The sequence below is a fragment of the Mustela lutreola genome, chromosome X, assembly GCF_030435805.1.
Source record: "Mustela lutreola isolate mMusLut2 chromosome X, mMusLut2.pri, whole genome shotgun sequence".
NCBI classification, from domain to species: Eukaryota; Metazoa; Chordata; class Mammalia; order Carnivora; family Mustelidae; genus Mustela; species Mustela lutreola.
In genome coordinates, this window is record NC_081308.1 from 4291747 (window position 1) to 4313802 (window position 22056).

Consider the following 22056-nt stretch of genomic DNA (forward strand, 5'->3'; position numbering starts at 1 on the left):
CAGACCTCTGCCCGCCCCCTCCGCATACCGTCTCCCTGTGTTCTGTAATGTTGCAGGGGCGCACAGTCAGACCTCAGCCCACCCCCTCCGCACACCATCTCCTGTGTTCTGGAATCTACAGTTGCACAGTCAGACCTCAACCCGCCCTCTCCCCACACCGACTCCCTGTGTTCTGGAATGTTGCAGGGGCGCACAGTCAGACCTCAGCCCACCCCCTCTGCATACCGTCTCCCGTGTTCTGGAATCTACAGTTGCACAGTCAGACCTCAACCCACCCTCTCCCCACACCATCTCCCTATGTTCTGGAATCTACAGGCGCACAGTCAGACCTCCGCCCGCCCCCTCCCCACACCGACTCCCTGTGTTCTGGAATCTATAGGCGCACAGTCAGACCTCCACCCGCCCCCTCCCCACACCGACTCCCCGTGTTCTGGAATCTATAGGTGCACAGTCAGACCTCCGCCCGCCCCCTCCCCACACCGTCTCCCGTGTTCTGGAATCTATAGGCGCACAGTCAGACTTCAACCCACCCTCTCCCCACACCGACTCCCTGTGTTCTGGAATCTATAGGCGCACAGTCAGACCTCAACCCGCCCTCTCCCCACACCGACTCCCTGTGTTCTGGAATCTATAGGTGCACAGTCAGACCTCAGACCGCCCCCTCCCCACACCGTCTCCCGTGTTCTGGAATCTACAGGTGCACAGTCAGACCTCAACCCGCCCTCTCCCCACACCGACTCCCTGTGTTCTGGAATCTATAGGCGCACAGTCAGACCTCAGACCGCCCCCTCCCCACACCGTCTCCCGTGTTCTGGAATCCACAGTGGCGCACAGTAAGACCTCAACCCGCCCTCTCTCCACACCGACTCCCTGTGTTCTGGAATCTGCAGGCGCACAGTCAGACTTCAGCCTGCCCCCTCCCCACACCGTCTCCCGTGTTCTGGAATCCGCAGGGGCGCACAGTCAGACCTTTGCCTATCCCCTCCGCACACGGTCTCCCATGTTCTGGAATCCGCAGGGGCGCACAGTCAGACCTCAGCCCACCCCCCACAACGTCTCCCGTGTTCTGGAATCTGCAGGCGCACAGTCAGACTTCCGCCCGCCCTCTCCCCACACTGTCTCCCGTGTTCTGGAATCCGCAGGCGCATAGGGAGACTCAGCTCCCCGTGCCAACAGGAACAGTGCAGGCAGGAGAATCTGAGGCAGAGCTGCACCCACACTGTCCAGCGGCTGGACACGTGCTTCCCGGTGGCTGACACCCCTGCCCCATCTGCACTGTGCACCTGCATGATGCAGTACTGTGCACAGACGGGCGAGGGAGCCCTGGACCACCACCCCACCCATGCCCTGGGCCTGCAGACAAACAGAAGCCTGGAGAGGTCACCACAAAGCCCAAGGTCACTGTGAGCAGACACCTTGCAGGAACAACCCCTCCGGGACAAGCACCTGTGGAGGGGGGGCGGGGGCTACTGTGAGCACTGATGAGTGCCCTCGCTGTCGCAACCAGTAGGCTCCTCGAAGGCTGCTCCTGGCCAGTCCGGGTGCGGTCCTGCCCCATGCACAGAGCCCCTTCCCTGCAGCACCTCCACCGGGCCGTCCCACACAAGCTGTCTAACGTCCCGTCTGTGCATCCCGGATCACTGGCCTGCTGACCCCTCCCGCCAAGCTGATGGGATCTGATCGTGTCCAGGTCCGTGGGCCGCCCCCGACCCCCGGCCCTGCTCTCACGGTGGCTCTCCCCCAGTGGACACAAGGTGCTCCAGTCGTGGACAAACCCTGCTCAGGGGCTGCCCCAGGCCACGTTTCTCCTCACTGGGGGCCTTACCTTCTCCACGGGAGGCGGAGGAGAAAATCTCTTCGCACAGGCTAGGAAGATGTCGGGGTCCGGTTTCCCATTCTTCACTTCGGGGTCATCACCCAAAACGATGTGGTCAAACAGGCTGAAGAACTCCTTGTGTCGGCTGGTCTTCATCTCAAAGGATGCACAGCCAGAGCTGGTGGCTACGGCCAGGGGCACGCCATGCTCTCCCAGGTGGTGGATCAGCTTCTCCACGCCTGGGGAGGAGAAGGAAGAGCCTTCTTCAGCGAGGTGGAGGAGGGCAGTGCCATACCTTCCCCTCCCCCCCGCCCCGGGAACGTGGTGCCAGCTCTGGGACCTTGAGTCTTTGCTGCCCGTTCTGAGGGACGATCTGATAGGACACGGACTGTTTGAACGGGGTTCAGGGCGCTGCAACACACCTACTCAAACCAAACCTCAGAAAGCCATTTGGGGCTTCGCTATAGCATCTCCCAAAGTAACCAAAAGCGATTTTACTGGAAAGCAACACCGCCTTGTTTGCGGGTCCTGTTTTGTTGCAAGGTGGAAAGCAGGCCGAGTGAGCCCAGGGAGGCACCTCTGCACCTGGTGGATCAGGTTTGGTTTGGTTTTGTTTCCTGAAGCAATGAATTGGCAGTGATTATGCTGCTGTATTTTCGGGGAACACTCGTGTGCTACTGAAGGCATTTCAGTCATTCGCCACACAGCTGGGGAGAGGGAACCCTGAAAGGGCTCCTTCCGGAGCCCCAGGACAACGGTGGGAGCTGAAGGAAAGCTGTAGGGCTACCCCATAAGCCCACGGAGGAGGAAACACCGCAGAGCCACAACAGGAGGGCACGACAGGGCAGGATCCTTGCCACACTCTCAGCAATGACGAGCCTCCCGTGCGGGGACGCGGGGCCAAATACCATCGGAGAGAGGGCTGGTTATCAGACCCATGTCCCACACAGCAGTACTGGCCCCCTGGAAACCTTTGCTGAGTGTGCCGGGAGCGTCTACACCCACACAGGGCACTAATGACCTGAGACCGTCTCTTAAACAGTCGTGTAATCATTACTGCTGGAGGAACTGCACCAGGCCGTGTCCCTACATCCTTAATTGCTACAGAAAACACGGGCACACCCATTTCTTGCTCCCACGCCTACAGCAAACACTGTGAGGGCCTGACCTTTAAGAGAAATGCTCCTGCCACGGTCAAAGGAAGGTGTAGATCTTAACTCGGCACGAGAACGACATTAAAACTTCTTTAGAAAGAAGCGAAACCTAGCACTGTGCCGGATGTGAAACTCGCCGTGTCTGATGTCCGGTCGAGCCTCCACGCCTCCGCAGGGCAGACGAATACAGCGTAGGGCCAGGACGAAACACCCATCAACAGAAATGAACACAGACAGGGCCGAGACGAAGGAATTAGCGGGTCAGGACCTTCTGGAAGCTTAATAAACACTACTAATATGGGCACATTAGAGACTATCAGAATGGAAAAAAAAAAAGTGATATCCTATTACCTACTATCGACAGAAAACTGAAATATAATATTTGGGCAAGTTAAAAGTAAATGGATGTTTATGTCTATAAATAAAACCCATGTATTTTGTAACTTCTGTCAAAAGCAGGGTGAGCTATATGAATAGCAAAAAAAGTGTGCTTTAAAACAAGGAATGATGGGGCGCTTGGGTGGCTACGTCTGTTAAGTGTCTGCCTTCAGCTCCGGTCATGATCTCAGGGTCCTGGGACGGAGCCCCGCTTTAGGCTCCCTGCGCAGCAGGAAGCCTGCTTCTCCCTCTCCCATCACCCCCCTGCCTGTGTCCCCTCTCTCACTGTCTTTCTGTCAAATAAAAATAAATAAAATCTCAAAAAAAAGAATAAAAAGGCATGACAAGTCTCAGAGATAACCAAGTACACTTCATAATGACACGTGGGTCAACGGATAAGCAAGACGTCATTCTAAACGTGTAAGCATCTGCTAACACAGCTGCAAAACACGTAAAGCACAAACAAACGCACTGGCTGGAGAAACAGACAGAAGTTTCAAACTCCCGTCACTAATGGACAAAACAAGTGGACAGAGAGGAGGACACAGCAGACTTCAGAAACACTACCTGGCAACGTAACTGAATTGACGTTTATGTACCACGGCACCCAAAACAGCTGAATACCAACGATTTTCGAGGGCACCCAGAACGTTCAACGAGACAGAGTGTGAGTCCATAAGCTGTAAAACACTCTAAAATGTTTTACAATAATTGAAATCATTCAAAATATGTGCTCCGACCATGAAAGAATTACAACAGTTATCGGTAACTGAAAGGCAGGTGGGAAAAAATATGTGGACATGAAGCAACACAGTTCTGTGTAAGTCATGAGTCAAAGATGACGTGACAAGGGGAAATTAGATGATCTGGGGTAGAGAACAGAGAGCAAATGTATCAAAATTTGTGGGAAGTGGATAAAACATTGTTTAGAGGAAAACTGATGGCACGACAGGCTTAACTCCGAAGAAGATGGTGTAAAACCAGCAATCTAAGTTGTCCCATTAAGAAAACTAGAAGAGAGGCACCTGGGTGGCTCAGTGGGTAAAACTTCTGCCTTCGGCTCAGATCATGGTCTCAGGGTCCTGGGATCGAGCCCCGCATCGGGCTCTCTGCTCAGCAGGGAGCCTGCTTCCCCCTCTCTCTCTCTCTACCTGCCTCTCTGCCTGCTTGTGATCTCTCTCTGTGTGAAATAAATTAAAAAGTAAATAATATTTTTTTAAAGATAAAAAAAAAAGGAAAAGAAAATGGAAGATCCAAATTTAACAGTGCTAGTAATCAAACAGAGGACATTACCACAGATCCTTAAATCCATCAAAAGGATTAAAAAATGTGAGACAAACCATGAGAGACTGTGGACTCTGAGAAACAAACTGAGGGTTTTGGAGGGGAGGAGGTGGGGGATGGGGGAGCCTGGCCGTGGGTATTAAGGAGGGCACGGGTCGCATGGAGCCCTGGGTGGGGTGCGTACACAGTGAGGCTTGGAAGCCTGAGAAAAATAAACTTAAATTTTAAAAAAACGGGATTAAGAGAAAATTGAAGCCAATACCTTTAACAGCTTAGATAAAATGGACAGACTCTTTGAAAGATATGAAGTTCACTCAAAAAGACCGTAATAGTTCAACAGCCCTATACCTCCGAGAGAGTGTGTAGTTAACAAACCTTTCTCCTATCCAGGATCGGATGGCCTCCCTGGTGAACTGCGAACGACCGTTTGAGAAACAACACCGATTCTGGGCAAGCTTTCCAGAAAACAGGAGTGAAGGCATTCTGACTCATTCTTGATACCAATGTTTCTCCGCGACCAGAGCTGAACAGAAGCCCGAGGAGAAAACCGCAGACCCGTGCATCTCGTGCACTAACCCCTTCGCGCGTAAGAACAGTTCAACCCGTGCTGGTCTTGTGCAGAACCCAATCAGCTTCCATGTCCTCGGAATGCGCAGCGGACAGGAGGAAGGTGCCAAAACACTCGATTCGTTTGCAGCCACCACTGATGAAAACCACGGGTTCCATCTATTAACTACATTTCAGTTAAAAACCTTTACTTCCCGGAGGTGGGTGGCGGGACAGAAAAACAGCCAATGGCGAAACTGTGTCTAGATACAGGCATTCCAGGTGAGGACTATGAACCTTAAAAATAAACCCGCCGGGTGCTCACGCAGCAAACATGGGCGGGTTCGGGACACACGGAGAAGCGCAAGCCAGGACAGGCGGGTTACGGCAGCACGGCGGGCAGGCCCGACACAGAGAAGAGAGGACATTATTTCACAGAGGAGGAGGAGGAAGTGGGAGGGTGGTTCCGGACGCAAATGTGCTGGAGAAACTCAGGAGTCCAGTATGATGATGGCTTCTCGTTGGCTGGGTCCCAGGGGAGGCAGGTTTCTAACGGAAGGTGCCGAGGTCATCTTCCCCCGTTGGGGCCTGTCCCCGATGACTGTTTCTTGTAGAGGATTCTTCTGTTCAGGCTGCAACGGACCATTCTCTCTGTGACTGATAGTGAGTGGGACGTCTTCGCTTTATTTATTTATTTTTTAAGATTATTTATTTTAAAGAAGATTGTATTTCTTTATTTGACAGACAGAGATAACAAGTAGGCAGAGAAGCAGACAGAAAGACAGGGGGAAGCAGGCTCCCTGCGGAGCAGAGAGCCCGATGCGGGGCTCGATCCCAGGACCCTGAGATCACGACCTGAGCCAAAGGCAGAGGCTTAACCCACTGACCCACCCAGGAGCCCCCAAAATAATATGAATTTAAAACAACTTTCAAGTTACTAGATTACAAGAGGACAAACCAAGATTAAAAACAAACAAACAAAAAAATAAAGGGAAAAAAAAACAAAGCATGAACCCTTGGCTCTCTCTAAAACACAAGGGAAAAGAAAGTTTTGCTGAAAATGTTCTTTTATGCTATTCATTAAAAAAAAAATAGTAATAATACAGCTTCTATCATGTGAGGTAATCCCGTCCACATTGTGTTTTGTCCTGCACGTAACCTAACGGAAGAGGCATACACAGACCCAAAGGCTCAGCAACAAGCCTACGTGGGAGGGGATAGATTCGACGTCTGTATCGATACGGGAATGAATCACAGGGGAAGTTCTGCTGGACTGTTTTCCAACGAGCCCCAGCGTCCGGAGCGTCCCGACCGTGGCTGAGACCAGGGTGAACAGGAAACCCGAGAGAAGGATGTGACCACAGTCCTCTGCGGGGACATCGGGCAAACGTCCATCAAATCTTCACGCTCAGGGTTATCGTCCACCCCAACAGCCATGACCAGCTTTGCTCATGGAGCTGCTCCCTGCGAATGCCAGGACACGGTCCCGCACGTAAAACCACCTCGGTGATCTACTCCCAGACAGGCAGGACGGTAAGCCCCAGACAGATGCTGGCCACTGTCAGGACAACTTTTGCATCTTTTAACTACTGGACATCAGCCTTCTCTTCTGTAGTCACGGCCCCCCGAGCCATAAAAGACTAAAACCGTAAGTGCAGTTCTGCCCTGCAGAGAAGCTGGTTAATTAAGTGTATAAATGAAACCCGGCTAAGAGCTTCCGGCCCTTGGTGTGCGGAAGTCGTTGAAGGGAAGGGCAGGAAGACAGCTACTGCTACAAACAGTCAGCTCTCAGGCGATTCATCTCCAGGGGAAGACACACGAAATGTGAAGAATCAGCGGTGTTGATGGGAAAAATGCTGTCGTCTTCCTCCTAAAGACCTAAGATTGATGAGAGAGAACACGGACGCTGCCACTAACACGGATCTGGAGAAGGAAAAATGTGGAAAAGATTGAGAGCTGACAGGTATTTTGAGAATGGAGGTATTTCTTGGGAACTCGTGCACGGAGTGGAGAGATCCGTGCACATCCTACTAGCTCGGGCGTCGTGTTCAGAACCTCACCCTAAACACAGACCTACGGTGAGGAGTACAATCAGGGGAAATAAAAGTCATACAGACATGTGCACGCCAGGAAGAACGTGGGAGTGGGCGCAGAGTCTGGAATTCTGTAGAGCTAGACCCAGGAAGGTCGTGTTGTGAGCTATGAATGCCCCCAGCTACCTATAACCAGATACTGATGCTGTCCCGGGACCACAAACTGTGGAGGACTCGGCCCAGCCCAGACCTTCTACACATGCATCCTGGGGACAAGGTGTGGCCCTCTTGACCCGGTCCCAGCCACGAGTAAGGGGCTGGGGCAGACCGCCTCTCCTGGAAGGTGGCTTTCACAGTCACGGAGGGCAAGCAGGCTAACACCCGGGTATAAGAGATTCAGTCTGGAGGGCTGACTGGTGACCCTCAACAACCATTCGGGGGAGGCCCCCTGAGATCATTAGTCTAATGATCTTATTTGGAAAGAGACATGATTAAGGACCTGGAGAAACAGATCATCCTGGATTCAGGGTGGGCCTTAAATGCAGTGGCTCGTGCCCAACCCCCAGACCGGGTGGCTTTGAAACGACAGGTATTTATTTCTCAGGAGTTGTGGAAGCTGAAGTCAGGATAAAGGCAGCACAGATTCCGACGCTGGTGGGGTCCTCTTGGAGCACGATCAGCCTGTCCCTGTGTCCTCGTGTCGGGGAAGGGGTGAGCTAGCTGGACGGGGTCTCTTTTCTAAGGGCACTAATCCCACTGGTGAGGGCTCCATCCCCATGACCTGCTCACGTCCTGACAGCCCTACCTCCTAACACGTTCACACTGCGGGATTAGGGATTCCAGCTATGAATTTTGTGGGGGGGCACAAACATTCAGACCATGGCAACTGTGTCCCCCCAGGAGGAGAGACAAAGAGATGGCCCTGTGCGGACAGATGCAAAAGACAGAGAGTTGCAGCCACAGGTCGGTGACCGTCTGGGGCCCTGAGAAGCTGGGACGGACAAGACGGACCCTCCCCTGAGTTTCAGGACGGGTGTATGGCCCTGCCAAGGCCTGCTCTGGGACTCCTGGTCTCCAGAACCGTAAGAACATAAATCTCTGCTGTCCTAAGGCACCACGTTTGAGGTCACTCATTACAGCAGCTGCAGGAAGTTAATACACGGCCCCCGGGGTGGCAGAACTCCTGCAGGAGGGCAGAAACGACGCCTGGACTCAGAGCAGAGGGCAAAATTCATGACCGTGAGGGCGACGGTGCTCCGGCGACAATCGGACAATTGTTGGCAGTTGAGGAAGGACAGAGCTCGGGACGAGGAACGAACGGTAAAGGAACAAACAGCCTCACAGATGTTCTCTCCGCTGCAGGAGCACGAGGCCCAGGGAGTCCCTAATTCCTGACTCCAGAGAGCGGGCAGGGGGCAGTCCGTCCCCTGGGGTCAACGGCGGGGAGGCGTGGAGGGTCCCGGGAGGTGGCGGAGCCGTGGTTCTCAGCAGGGGTATGTTGGCACCTGTCCTCACTCCGAGGACACACACGGAGTGTGTGCATGCCTGCACTTTGAGGGGACGGATTTCTTGTCGGGGTCTGGACGCGGAAGGCCCAGAGGCCGTGTGTCCAGAGTCCCGGGAGAGCGACGAGACCCGACTCCAAGTGTGCACTCTAATTCCTTCTGCCCTAGGCACGGGGCCGGGGACAACGGCACGTTCTACCCTCGTGCCAGGATGCAGGGTTTGAAGGGCAAGCCCTTGTTCAGGGACGGCAACGGAGGGGAAAGGCTCCCCTCCCGGGAACCGATGCTTCACTGTGAACACGGCCCGGGTGCACGGACATTCCCGTCCGTCTCCTCCCACATCCAAGGGCCCGCGACAGTGATTTCCTGACCTACCGTTTCCTTTAAGGCCCTGGTTCTCAAGCACGAGAGGGGTATGTGCTCCCAGCCCTGCTGGGGCACGTTCGGCAATGTCTGGAGATTTCTGGTTTGGGTGGTCACAACGGGGGAAGGGACCGGTCCGGACACGTGGTGGGAGGCTGGTCCGTGTCCATCCTACGGCAGACAGGACGCCCCCCACAGAATGATGCATGTGGCCCCAGTGTCAGTACTGCTGAGGCTGTGAAGCCCTGTCTTGGCAATTCCTGCTTCGAAGAGGAAGCTGGGCTGCTCCTGTGTGTCCCGCATCAGAGCACGCCTGACGTTACGAGAAGGAAGGACACGGAGCAGTGCTGTCCGTGCTCCTCTGGTCCGCAGTCCCCAGCCTGGAGAGGGGTCCGCGTGCCAGCAAATCCCACTGTGATAATCAGTGTTTTATATCTGCCCCCCCTTTCCTGTAAGTCAACCACCGTCTGAGGTCACACAGACCTGGCCTGAGCCCCCGTATCCCAGGTCCTGTGCTGCTTTCGGTTTCTTCCATGGCAGACAGAACGCCGGGTCATTTATAAAATGGGACGGGGTGGGCTGCCCTCTTCACATGGTTCCAGGCAAGAGACTGTCATTGGTGTGGACTGGATCCCCCTGAAATTCCCCACGTCGGAGCCCTGAGCCCTGGTGCGGTGGTGCTGGATGGGGAGACTTTGGCATGTGACTGGGGTCCTGTGAGGCCATGAGGAGGAGCCCCCGAAGGAGATCGGTGCCCTTGTAAGAAGAGGAGGCACAGCTCAGCACAAGCTCACCGTGCCGGCCCCTAGATCTCACACCTCCAGCCTCCACGACGCTGAGAGATGCGTGTCTCTGATGGACGCCATCGGTCCACGGGACATCAGTACGGCGGCTCAGACACAAAGGTGAAAACGTTATGCCCGCCCCGGGAACGTGGTGCCAGCTCTGGGACCTTGAGTCTTTGCTGCCTGTTCTGAGGGACGATCTGATAGGACACGGACTGTTTGAACGGGGTTCAGGGCGCTGATTTTCTTTGTCTACGCGCATTCAATGGCAATTTAAGGAGGAGATTTCAGCAGGCTGCTCTATCAGAGTGATTGAGGTTTGGTTTGAGTAGGTGTGTTGCAGCGTAGACAAAGAAAATCAGTCAAGTAAGAACTGTACGACCCAGAGACCATCTGGGTTGGGTTGCACATCATTTTCTGAAATGTGGGACATTCAGAAAAGGGCCATTTCCGGCAAGTTAGGTAGTAAAGTGACGCTTTGATCACACGCACTGTTCTGCATTTGGCCTGTTGACTCACAAGGGCATTGGGTTTCCCGACAAGGAGATCGTCTGTTCCAGGGGGATCTGGAGACATCCTGGAGGTCCTGCTCTCTGCCCTGAGCACCAGTCCCAAGCTCTACCCACCTCGGCACACGGTCGTCTCTTCCATCCAAGGGACACACGTTGCCCTTCCTAACTGCTGACGTCACCTGGAAAACTCAGAATCGGCGGTCTCTGCTTCCCAAACCGAGTCAAGACCCCTGTTTTGTGTCACATAAAGGAGGAGACAACAGGAGAGCAAGTTTTGTCCTCGCTTTGCTTCTTCTGCCCAAAAGAAATGGCCCTGAGTGGTTGTCAAGTGCCTTGGGAGACTCCAGTAAACGCTGGAGGGTCGGGAGCACAGTCCTTACACGGCCAACGACGGGGATCCTTACAGAGACCCCGGCAGGTGTGGCTGGCTGTCGGTGGCCACCGGACCTCGCACAGGCACGCGGGTCAGGCTGCTCTCCCTGGCGCACCTCATCACCTGACTAGAGAACCTTGGGCCTCCTAGGTTTGCAGGGATTCCAGAAAGACAGAGACACTCTTTCAAGAAAAGCATATTGAATTTCGGTGTTTTCTTCCATCTGTCTTGTTAGTAAGTGAAGAGAATGGCCAACTACCCTTCACTCTTCCACAACGTGGTGGGCGTACTAAGCCTCACACGGTTCCAAACGCACGCACGGGGCACCTGGGGGGCTCAGTTGGTGAAGCCTCTGCCTGCGGCTCAGGTCACGATTCCGGGGTCCTGGGATCGAGTCCTGAGTCAGACTGAGCAGGGAAAGAAAACCATAAATGATACATTTAGGGAACTATACTGTATTTGCAGGGAAAAAAAAAAAATCCACATCTAAGTGGTCCCGTGCAGGTCAAGGCTCAAACTATTTCAAAACATTGACAATGGTGGAGAAAAATTTCATTCTGTGCCTTTGTTTATTTGACTGAAAACTGCTTAAAGTCTTAATTTTATTTACTATGAACCACTCTTAAGGTTGCTGCTTTTAAGGACTTGTCGCTACGAAATCAATGTACAGCACAGCTATTTAAATAGTCTTTTATTTATAGCCCAAGAGAAAAATATCACAGGAAGCGCTGACGGCTCACTGAGTCTTTGTGAGTCTCTATTAGAGCTCTGAATAATGAGATAAAATTCTGTAAGTTCCCTTACACAAGGAAGCACTAGGAACATTATACAACGATGCCTAAAATGAGGCGTCTGGTCCCCTTCAAAGCCGGCGAACTCTGCGTTCTCCATCACGGTCGTGAGCTAACAGCCGGCGAGTGCACAGGCCCGGAGCTCACTGTTGCCTCGGCTTCTCCAAAGCCGTGCTCTGCCCTCACGGATACAGGAGGCTGGTGTTGCCAACGTCACGGAAGGAGCGTTGAGCTGCAAAGGACACGGACGTCCAGGACACGCTTGGGTTTCCAACATCTGCACACGGACGTGGTAACGGAAAAGAAAGGTGGGCACCTTCCAGACAGCTCCCATCGGCAGCGGATTCCTTCTGCCTGCCTCGTGCATCCAAAAACGCGACCAAAACAACGGCAGACCCTACCCTGGTGACCCCCGGATAATGCGAAAGTGACTCGCCCGATCTGCAGGGAGCATGGTATTAAAACAGGATCGTTTCCAACCTCGACGGCTCCTCCTTGCTGGCTCTTTGCACGGATTTCAACTGTGTGGCCCGAGTTTCCGTCGTGATGTCTGGGTTGATGCCCTTTTCCGTGAATCATTTCAAATATAAAATTCCTGGGGTGCCTGGGTGGCTCCGTGGGTTAAAGCCTCTGCCTTCGGCTCAGGTCATGCTTTCAGGGTCCTGGGATCGAGCTCCGCATCAGGCTCTTTGCTCCGCGGGGACCCCCGCCTGCCTCTCTGCCTGCTTGTGATCTCTGTCAAATAAATAAATAAATAAAATCTTCAAATATGAAATTCTTTCCGTTTGAGTCTGTGCTGCGTGGAATGTCTGAGAGACAGAGACATTGAGGGATCCTGTGGGTTCCGGTGTCTGGCGTGCTGGGCAGACGCGGAGAAAGGCACCAGGGCTGGAAAGCGATGCAGGAACCGCGTGCTGAGGGCTGTCTGCTTTCCACTGGGAAGTCGGCCACGAAGGGCCCGGTGCCATGGTCGAGAGTTCCTGCGACCCCACTGCCGACAGCGGGACCTATTCGGCACCACGTGGCTGCTCCGGGGGACACGAAGGAAGGGTTTCCGGCCGAGCACACTGTGTAATCCGGCCTGGGGCTGAGGAGGCGTACGCCCCGTCCGTGATGTGAACATGCTCTGCAGTGCACCGTCACAACGTCTTTCCACCTCGTCTGCCCGGAGTTTTAGCAAAATTCAACTACGTCTTCCCCGCAGGACTTCTGACATTTTAGAAAACAAACGTAATTTTTCTTTTTTGTGCTAAAGTACATGCGACATACAATTAACTGTATTTTCTTTTTAAGATTTTCTTTATTTTTCAGAGAGAGGGCAGAAGCAGGAGGAGCGACAGACAGGAGAAGCAGACCCCCGGGTGAGCAGAGACCCCGATGCGGGACTCGATCCCTGGACCCTGAGATCAGGACCTGAGCCAAGGGCAGATGCCCAACAGACAGAGCCACCCAGGTGCCCCTAAAACTGACTGTATTTAAGTGGAGAGTGCAGTGGCCTTAAGTACATTCTCATCTTGTTCAAGACACTGTTAGCTGTCCATGCCCCCAGGGCCGGAAGCCCTCAGCATCTGTCCTTTTCTGCCCGGCTCAGTGCCCTCGAGGCTCGTCTGTGCCGCAGCAGGTGTCAGAACTCGTTTCCAAGGCTGAAGAGTCCCCCTTGTTCGCATGCACAACACAGCGCTTCTCCGTTCACCCACCAACGCACCTTGGCTGCTCCCACCTTTGCTGTAACCAATCATTGCTCTCGATTTCTTTAAACAAGAAATGTGATTTTTTTTTATTTCTTGAGCAACCGTCATGGAGCCCCCGTGGAAGTATTGTGCCTGTGGTGAACTGGATCCGTGAGACAAGGCGGAAAACTAGTAACATGTATCCGCTCGCTGTCTCTGCATACAATGTATCCCTGTGAGTGCGGTCAGCCCGCTGGAATGGGGCTGTGCAGGAGGGGGCACACCACGCAGCCATCCCGAGCCGCCACGCATCGGCACGACACGTCGCTCCGCACGTCCAGCAGGTGCTACCCAGGTGCGCACTCTGCAGACTTGAGCAGAGCACGTGCTCCCAAAACACCCAGAGACTGTCCGTGGGCCTCGAAGCTCCTCTCCCAGGCCATAGGCGGCCCAGCCAGCCCCAGTCTCTTAGCTCTGTCCATGAGAACCGTTCCTTTTCTCCCGTCTCGAGTAGACAAGTCTTTGAGGCGAGGATTTCTCGTATCATCTTATCCTTCCGAGTACTTAAAAGTCTGGGGGAAAACCACCACACATTTTACAACAGAAACTGTAATTCTTTTTTTGTTTTAAGATGCTATTTCTTTAGAGACAGAGCAAGAGCGAGCACACACAAGCCGGACGAGAGCCAGGCGGAGGGAGAAGCAGGCTCTCCGCGAAGCAGGGAACCTGACACGGAACTCGATCCCAGGACCCTGGGGTCAGGACCTGAGCCTAGGCAGACTCTTCACTGACGGAGCACCCCCCCCCCCCGCAGGTGTTGCGGAAATTGTAATTCTTTGAGAAAAACGTTTACGACCACAGGCATGTGATGTCTGGGATCCTAGAGGGTAAAGACATTTATCTCATCTTCCTTAGTCTAGAATGTCTCCATTACTCTTTAGTGACTGACTGTGAAAGCAGTTAGCAGTCTTCCAACACGGAAATTTTAAACCCAGAAAGACATCAGGTCCGTATACAACATCAAAGAAGGTGGCGTATGTAAGGAAAGGGGGAGACGTAGTTCCGAGGTTTGCCAGTTCCATCTGACCAGCAAGTAATGCCTTTCTCCGGCTCCTGCCCACAGCCTGCAACGACCATTTTCCTGGTATGTGCCTGACGTCCTTTCTTTTCTTTTTTTTCCTTTTTTCTTTTTTTTTAGATTTTATTTATTTATTTGACAGAGAGAGATCACAAGTAGACGGAGAGGCAGGCAGAGAGAGAGAGGGAGAAGCAGGCTCCCTGCTGAGCAGAGAGCCCGATGCGGGGCTCGATCCCAGGACCCTGGGATCATGACCTGAGCCGAAGGCAGCGGCTTAACCCACTGAGCCACCCAGGTGCCTCCTAACGTCCTTTCTTGAAGAGAAAAGCAGCGCGGGCGTTAGCTGAACGGATTATCACGGCTGTTGGTGGATGATTTCTCTCGTCACCTGTCACGTGTGTCCTTTAATTGTGCAAGGTCCGTGAACGCAGTGAGCATCATTACAAGGAGCAGGCTCCGGTCTAAGCCTGGAAGGCTTCTCCAGGGCGGTGGAATCAGCCTGGGGTCCGGGGCTGCCACTGAGAGAGGCCAAGTCCCTGAGCAGCTGGGACTTCTCAGCATGCGTTCTGCATGGACTTGGCAAGGACCGAGCCACGTGGACAGCAGCCCACGACAGGCTGTCACGTTTCCACGTTACTGCAGGACGCCGACCTCCTCCACGCGAGGCCGCTGCCATGTCGTGGGAGCAGCTGCGTGCTGCAGCCAGAGCTCCACATTCTGGACTTGTGCCGGGCCCTGAGGCCACCCACCGCGGCCTCAGGGCAAGGAGCTGAAGTCCTGTAGGCCCCGAGGCCACCCTGGTACACGACACAATCAGTGTGCTCTGGGGTTTCCCAGGCTCCGTGTTACTGAGACAGGCAGACCCCGGAACAGGCACGGGACCGGCTCATGTCTTCTTCCAACTACACTCAGCCCGGGACTCGGTTTGGACCTACCGCACGATAACGGCACCCGGTAACTGCTCGGGGGGGCAGGAAGCTCTGCTCCCGGCACCTCGTGAGCAAGGGGCGGCCTGTAGGTCTAGGGATCGCCAAGGACGCTCACCTAGCCTCCCAGGAAGAGCACAGTCCTCAGTGCCTTCATATCTCTCTCGGTCTAAAGGCTGTGTCCAATGATCAGTTTAAAGAATTCAAAAAGCTTTCATGCAGGGCGCCTGGGTGGCTCAGTGGGTTAAAGCTTCTGCCTTTGGCTCAGGTCATGATCTCGGGGTCCTGGGATCAAGCCCCACGTTGGGCTCTGCTCAGCAGGGAGCTTGACTCCCCCCCTCTCTCTGCTTCTCTGCCTCCTTGTGATCTCTGTCAAATAAATACATAACATCTTAAAAAAAAAAAAAGTTTTCATGCCATGAATCCTGTCCGTAGTTTCTCCATATGTGCGTGAATGGTTCTGCTCTTTCACGGAGCGTGTGAGTGCATGTGTGTGTCCACACAAACACAGAGGCCGAGTGAGGGGTCTGGAAGGACACCCCCTCACAGGTGATGAAGTAGTAAGAACGGTTACATCCACGGAGGAGGAGTTACGGGGTTTCTAAAGTCCCTCCTTTTGTATTACGTGAAGCAGGCGTCATTTTTGTAATTACAGAGACGTTCAAAGAAGGGACATTGTGGTAGTGACTTGTTACCACGAAGGGACAGTTTCCAGAGTTAGGACTGTCCTTTCCTGCCGCGGTGATAAACCTCACGTGTGAGCAAGCGTCCTGAGACGCGCCGACCGTCCTCATACACGGCGGCGGATGCTCTAAGACTCTTCACCCGCGCAGCCGTACAGCCTCCAGCCTTCAAGTACCCGCTGGTCATTCAGCTCCAGCCCTGGATTCTCAGGCGAGCATTAACTGGTGCCGGCATCACGGGACACGGGGCCGGTGGTCCACTGAGGCCGTCAGACTCCCCCTGAGCTGGAGTCCTTACCCCGGCCCCCCTCAAGCCCACCTTGCCCCCCACCTCCTCACCAGGTGCCATAAAGCCACAGGGACAGCCCCCGCCCCAGCAGGGTTTCATTCTGGCACAGCTCTTCTTCCAAACCCCACCGGTTCCCCAGCCTTCAACTCAGGAGACAGAGGAGCTCCGGACCCAGGACCTTCCCGAACGGAGCTGCTGCCCATGTCCTCCTCAAGCACACCAGCGACGAGAGGCCGGCTTCCAGGGGTCACAGAAGCGAGTCTCTTGCTGCCTGACATAAGTCCACACCCTCTCCTTTCCACCTGGAACGGCCGTGCCCTCCCTGCTCACCTGCCCATCCCTTACACGTTGTCCTCAGTTTACCCCATGTCCAGCACCTGCGAAAAAGCTGCCACTGCACCAGGAATAAGAGGCTTTATTTTGTTTCTGTCCACAGCCCGCCTTCAATTTCTGTTTGGCAGATACTAAGCTCCTGCGGGGTTTCCCTTGCATGGCTACGTACGTCCCCTCAACAGACTACACAACCCATAAGGAAGGTCCCCCGGAGCACCGCCTCGGCACTGGACGCACGGAAGAGCTCAGGGAGGAAAGACAAATGTGACGGGATGACGCCCAGGGACCAAAGCCTTCCTGTCCACCTGCATGGTGGCGAGCACGGGCAGAAGAGGAGGGAGGTGCCGCCAGCCCTGCTGATGGCCTCCAGGGGCTGAGACTGTAAAAAACACAAACAAGGAAGCCAGGAGGGAAAGAAAAGGCGCAGGCTTTGCGTCGCATGGAAGCCCACGGGATGAGACAGGCTGGCACACAGACCGACTCCCGGAGCCAGGGGACGAGGGCCCCCACGGTGCTGAGTCGGGGGCTACGTGAATGGCCGTTGTCTGTCCATGAAGCTGAGCAGAGACGGAGAAGAGATGACGCTCAGCCCTGGTGAGGACCAGATGCGGCCCGGGGAAAGGATCCATAGACACTCCACCGTGTACCTGCACTTTACTGGGGAGACCTGAGCCAGGACCCGAGCTCCAGGAACACTCGGGAGAGCTCAGTGGGACAGTGAGGGCTGATCGGCCACACACACCCCAACCTCAGAGGCCAGGACACCTGCCAGCTCCCCTCCCTCAGTGGCCCCTCCCTGCAAAGAAGGCCTGGGCGCCACACCGTTGGCTGTCCAGGGGACCAAGGTTCCCCTCAGGGTGATCTCGTCCAGTGCGAGGAGGCAGGGGACCCAGAGATCCCCGTGTGTGAGGACCTGGCCTTGTCACACTCCTCTGAACTGGTCCAGAGCCCATGCCTGAGGCTTTCACTTGGGAAATCCTACAGCCAGTGGAAGAACAGAACAGGGAAGCCTTCCGGACGATTCTGTACCATGAAAGGTACCTCCTTCTTGTTACTGGCTTTCTAAGCCAAATTATCACACTGACTAAATCCTGCAAAAATACATTACTACATCGATCTCGAAGAATCCACAGACGAAGGAACTGGTCGGAAACGGAATGTAGGTAACCAACACCTTTCACATGGGGAATACTACTGAGGTTTCCTGTGTGCCAAGTCAAGCACACATTTCAGCATGTAAAACCACATCTGTTAAAGCCCCAGAAAACAGACCGTAGATGAACCAGGTTCGGATAGTTTTCTACATTGTTGCCACAGTTTAAAGAGCTCGGTTTCCATAAAATAAACCCTTCACTAACGGGCGGTTCCCCTTTGCCTATGCAGTAGCGTACAAAATGCGTACAGAGTGCACTGCTCCGAAGTATTTCCTGCTGGGGACGTCCATGGCCCAGTCCTCCGGAAGGGACCCTTCCCACACCATTTATGGATGCAGTCCTACTGACCTGAGAAGGGACCTCGTCAGATCCCTCTTTGTCTTCAAGCCCAGTGGGTCAGCCCTATTCTCCAGGCAGGCACAGACACTCCCCTGCATCATAATAGGGGGTTGTTGCCTGTGGTGATGCGCCCAGGGAAGGACACACCCTGCACCATACCGGGGGGGGGGGGGGGGGGGTCCTGTCCCTGGTGATGGGCCAGCGAAGGACGCACCCCTGCATCGTAATCAAATGCTGCTACCCCTGGTGATGGGCCCAAAGAAGGATGCACCCCTGCATCATACTCAGGGGCTGGTCCCCCTGGTGATGGCCCCGGGGAAGGACACAGCCCTGCATCACCACTGGGGGCTGCTTTCCCTGGCAACCTGCCATCCATTCCTCCAATTTAACATGCTAAATACCTGCGTGGGCCTCAGCTCTCACCTTGAAAGCAGGAAGTAACGAATGCCCGTGAATGAGTAATACAGCCTCCCGACAGGCGGCCTTCTCATCTAATAAGCCCAAGGTGACTTCCAGGACCACAAACACCCCAGCAGCTAGTACCTTCAGAAAGAGAAGGGATGAAAGTCGTCAGGGGTTATGGGATCATCCCCAGTTTAATAATGAGAACGAAGCAGGGAGTGAACCCAGATCTAGAAAGAGCACGGTGGCCACTCTTGCCGTATACTGTTCCTGCACCAGGGCTCTGGGAGGTCACCTTTGCGGTGGATTTCAGGTTCGGCTCAGGCACAGAGACGACAGGAGGGGTGCGGAATGGGAGGGAGACAGGACGAAGCATGTGTTTCAGGCTAGAAAGCTGCCCCAACTTTCTGCAGGGCTCATCGGAATCAAGTCAGGGATCTTGTGCTTCCTATTGTAACTGTAGCAGCCTCTCCAACGACAGGTGAGGTACCAGTGAGACAGAGAGAAGTCAGCTAGGGGACTTCTGCAGGGCTCAACTCTCTTCCAAGGACTAGCCCCTGCCTCACTTTCAAGGCAGAAATGTCTGGATTTGGTGACCTTCTGGGATTATCTCTGAGTGCAGAGGATACCTAAGTCATTGTGAAAGTCACATGGGAAGACTGCGACTCAATTCGCCGCGGAGAGGTCAGGACATAGACGTCTTAGTGTTCTAGGCCAGGCGGGCTGCAAAGTTTGAGTTCGCATTTTCTGGGTCCTGCCGTGGAGAACAACTCAAGGATTTCTTAGCATACAGGACAAAAATGCAAGAAGGAAAAGCACTTCACAGGCCTGGGTAGATAAGAAAGCAAAAAGGCATTTGCATACCTAATACACGATGGGTGCTCTGGTGTTAAACAATGATAGATAATCCAGGTCAAATGTTAACTGTCTGGACAAATCCTTGCTAGATTAACTAAGAAAAAACAAGAGAAGCTCAAATAACTAAAATCAGAGATGAAAAAGAGGGGACATGAAAACCAGTGCCACAGAAATTTAAAAAAAGATTTAGGAGAATAGTATAAAAAAGTGTATGCCGAGCAATTAGATAATCAAGAAATGGATAAACTGCTAGGAACATACCCTCTGTATCAGGATCGAATTAAGAAACAGAGAGCCTGACTGGATATGAAAGATTAAGGACATGTGTTGAGCAACCAGAAACCTCCCAACAAAGAAAAAGGCATCACCCACGAAGCCTACCGCACAACCGAAGAGGAACGAACACCCAAACTGCGCAGACTCTTCCAAACATTTGAAGGGGAAGGTATGTTTGCTCATTCTGTGAGGCCAACATTACCCTCATATGAAAAGCAGACAAAAACACTACAAGGAAACTGAGAATACTGAATACTGAATATTGAATATTGAATTGAATATTCAATATTGAATATTAATTGAATATTGAATAATGAATATTGGGGCAGAAACCCTCGATCAAATACTAGCATTCTGATCTCAGCAGCACCAGGACTACACACCGTCACCAAAGGGAAGCTATTCCTGGAATGCACAGATGGTTCACGACACACAAAAACCCACGTGATGCCCGTTAACAAAATGCAGGACGAAAACGACATCCCCGGACATGGAAAAAGCAACAGACAAAACGCATCACCTTCTCATCACACTTAACACTGAAGCTGGGAAAAGGAAAAGCAGGTAGAATAAACCTGCGTCGACATAACAAAGTCTGCCCCTGAGGAGCCCACAGCTCACACCACATTCACACCATCCTTAACAGAAAAAGGTGGAAAGTGCTGCTTCGTAGATCGGGAACAGTTCTATGCATCGTACTGGAAGACCTAGCCAGGGCAATCAGGCAAGAACGACAAGTAAGAGGCATCCGAGGTGTAAATGAAGACATGACGCGATCCCCGCTCGCAGATGACCATGACCTTACACCTAAAAAACCCTGAAGGTTCCAAACACACCCAGACTGTGAGAACTGAAAAACAAATTCAGCCACATTTCAGGACACAAAAATCAGCACGCAAAGATCGGTTGCATTTCTGTAGAGTGACAGTGAACAATCTGAGAAGAAAGTTAAAACAATTCCATTTATAATACATCAAAAATGAACACAGAAGACGGTAAAGGCCTTGCACACGGAAGCTACAAATCACTGCTGAGAGTCATTTAAAAACATGATACAAATAAACGGAAAACATCCCCACGTTCGTGAACTGGAACGTCTGACACCATTAGAATGTCCTCGCTCCCCAATGTGATAGATACGCAGATTCAAAGCTATCCCTAAAATGTATGCAGACCCTCAAGGAACTCTGAACAGCCATAAAAATAGCAGCAAGGAATACTAGAAGTCGGACGTCTTGAACTCCTTGAAGGTACATGACAGAGCTGCAGGAATCCAAGCACCGCGGTGCTGCTATGAAAATGAACGGAACGGAATGGAAAGCCCAGAACTGAACCTTCCCATACGCGGTGGAAGGATCTTCAACAAAGACGCCAAGACCACCTGAGTGAGAAAGGACAGGCTCTTCCACAAAGTCCCACCCAAGCGGGACTGCTGGGTAACCACATGCCAAAGAATGACGTTCAGCCCTTAGAGGACACACAAAGATGAACCTAAAGTTAACGAAACACCTAAAACTATCTCATTCCTAGAAGAAAACTTCTAGGTTTTCCAGAAGGGGGAGAGCTTTACGAAAATGGACTTTGTGATGATGTGTTGGATCCGACAGCAGAAGCACAGGTGAGGAGAGCAAACATAGACAAATGGGACTGCGTCCAACCTAAACAATTCTGCACATCCAGGGTCACCATCAAAAGGGTGAAAACATAACCCATGAAAAAGGAAGAAATCAAAATCTGCACACCATGTGTCTGATAATGGGTCTATTCACAACTTCACAACAGCCTGTCTACAACTTAACAACCAAAAATTAACCCTATTTTTAAAAATGGGCAAAGGACTTAAAAAGATATTTCTCCAAAGAAAATAGAGAAACAGCCAAAAGGAAGTGGACTGATGCTCCACATCATGTATCATTCGAGAAACGCCCATCAAAAGGACAATGAGGGGGCACCTGGGTGGCTCAGTGGGTTAAGCCTCTGCCTTCAGCTCAGGTCATGATCTCAGGGTCCTGGGATCGAGCCCCGCATCGGGCTCTCTGCTCAGCGGGGAGCCTGCTTCCTCCTCCTCTCTCTCTGCCTGCCTCTCTGCCTACTTGTGATCTCTGTCAAATAAATAAAATCTTTAAAAAAAAAGAAAAAAAAAGACAACAAGTTATCACTTCACACACCTTAGAATGGGTCGTAAGGACAACCAAAGACCCACAGAAAATCTTTAAGTGTTGGGTAAAATGCAGAGAAACTGGAACACTTGAGGACGAAGACAGAGAAAAGCAGACGGTGCCGCCAGCGTGGAAAACATTACGTTCGTTGGCTGCTCACGAGACTGAGCCCAGAACCACGACGTACAGCAAGAAGCCCTTTCCTGGGCACAGAAGCACAGAAGCCGGAAGCGTGGTCTCAGGACCGGGTCTGCACTCCCACGCTCTCAGGAGCCCAGATGAGGAAACGACTCGTGAGTTTCTGCAGACGAACGGACAAACTGTGTGTCTAGTGGAACAACTGGAAATC

The 22056-nt window shown here is 52.9% G+C and overlaps 1 protein-coding gene across 1 annotated transcript in view; it reads right to left on the reverse strand.

Annotated features, from left to right (window-relative positions):
• Window positions 1–22056, reverse strand: part of PUDP (pseudouridine 5'-phosphatase) — a 76251-nt gene that overhangs the window by 17084 nt on the left and 37111 nt on the right. The window contains exon 3 of the mRNA XM_059158709.1: window positions 1826–2055. Within this exon, the coding sequence (XP_059014692.1) occupies window positions 1826–2055 (230 nt within the window). The remainder of the gene's footprint in view (window positions 1–1825; window positions 2056–22056) is intronic.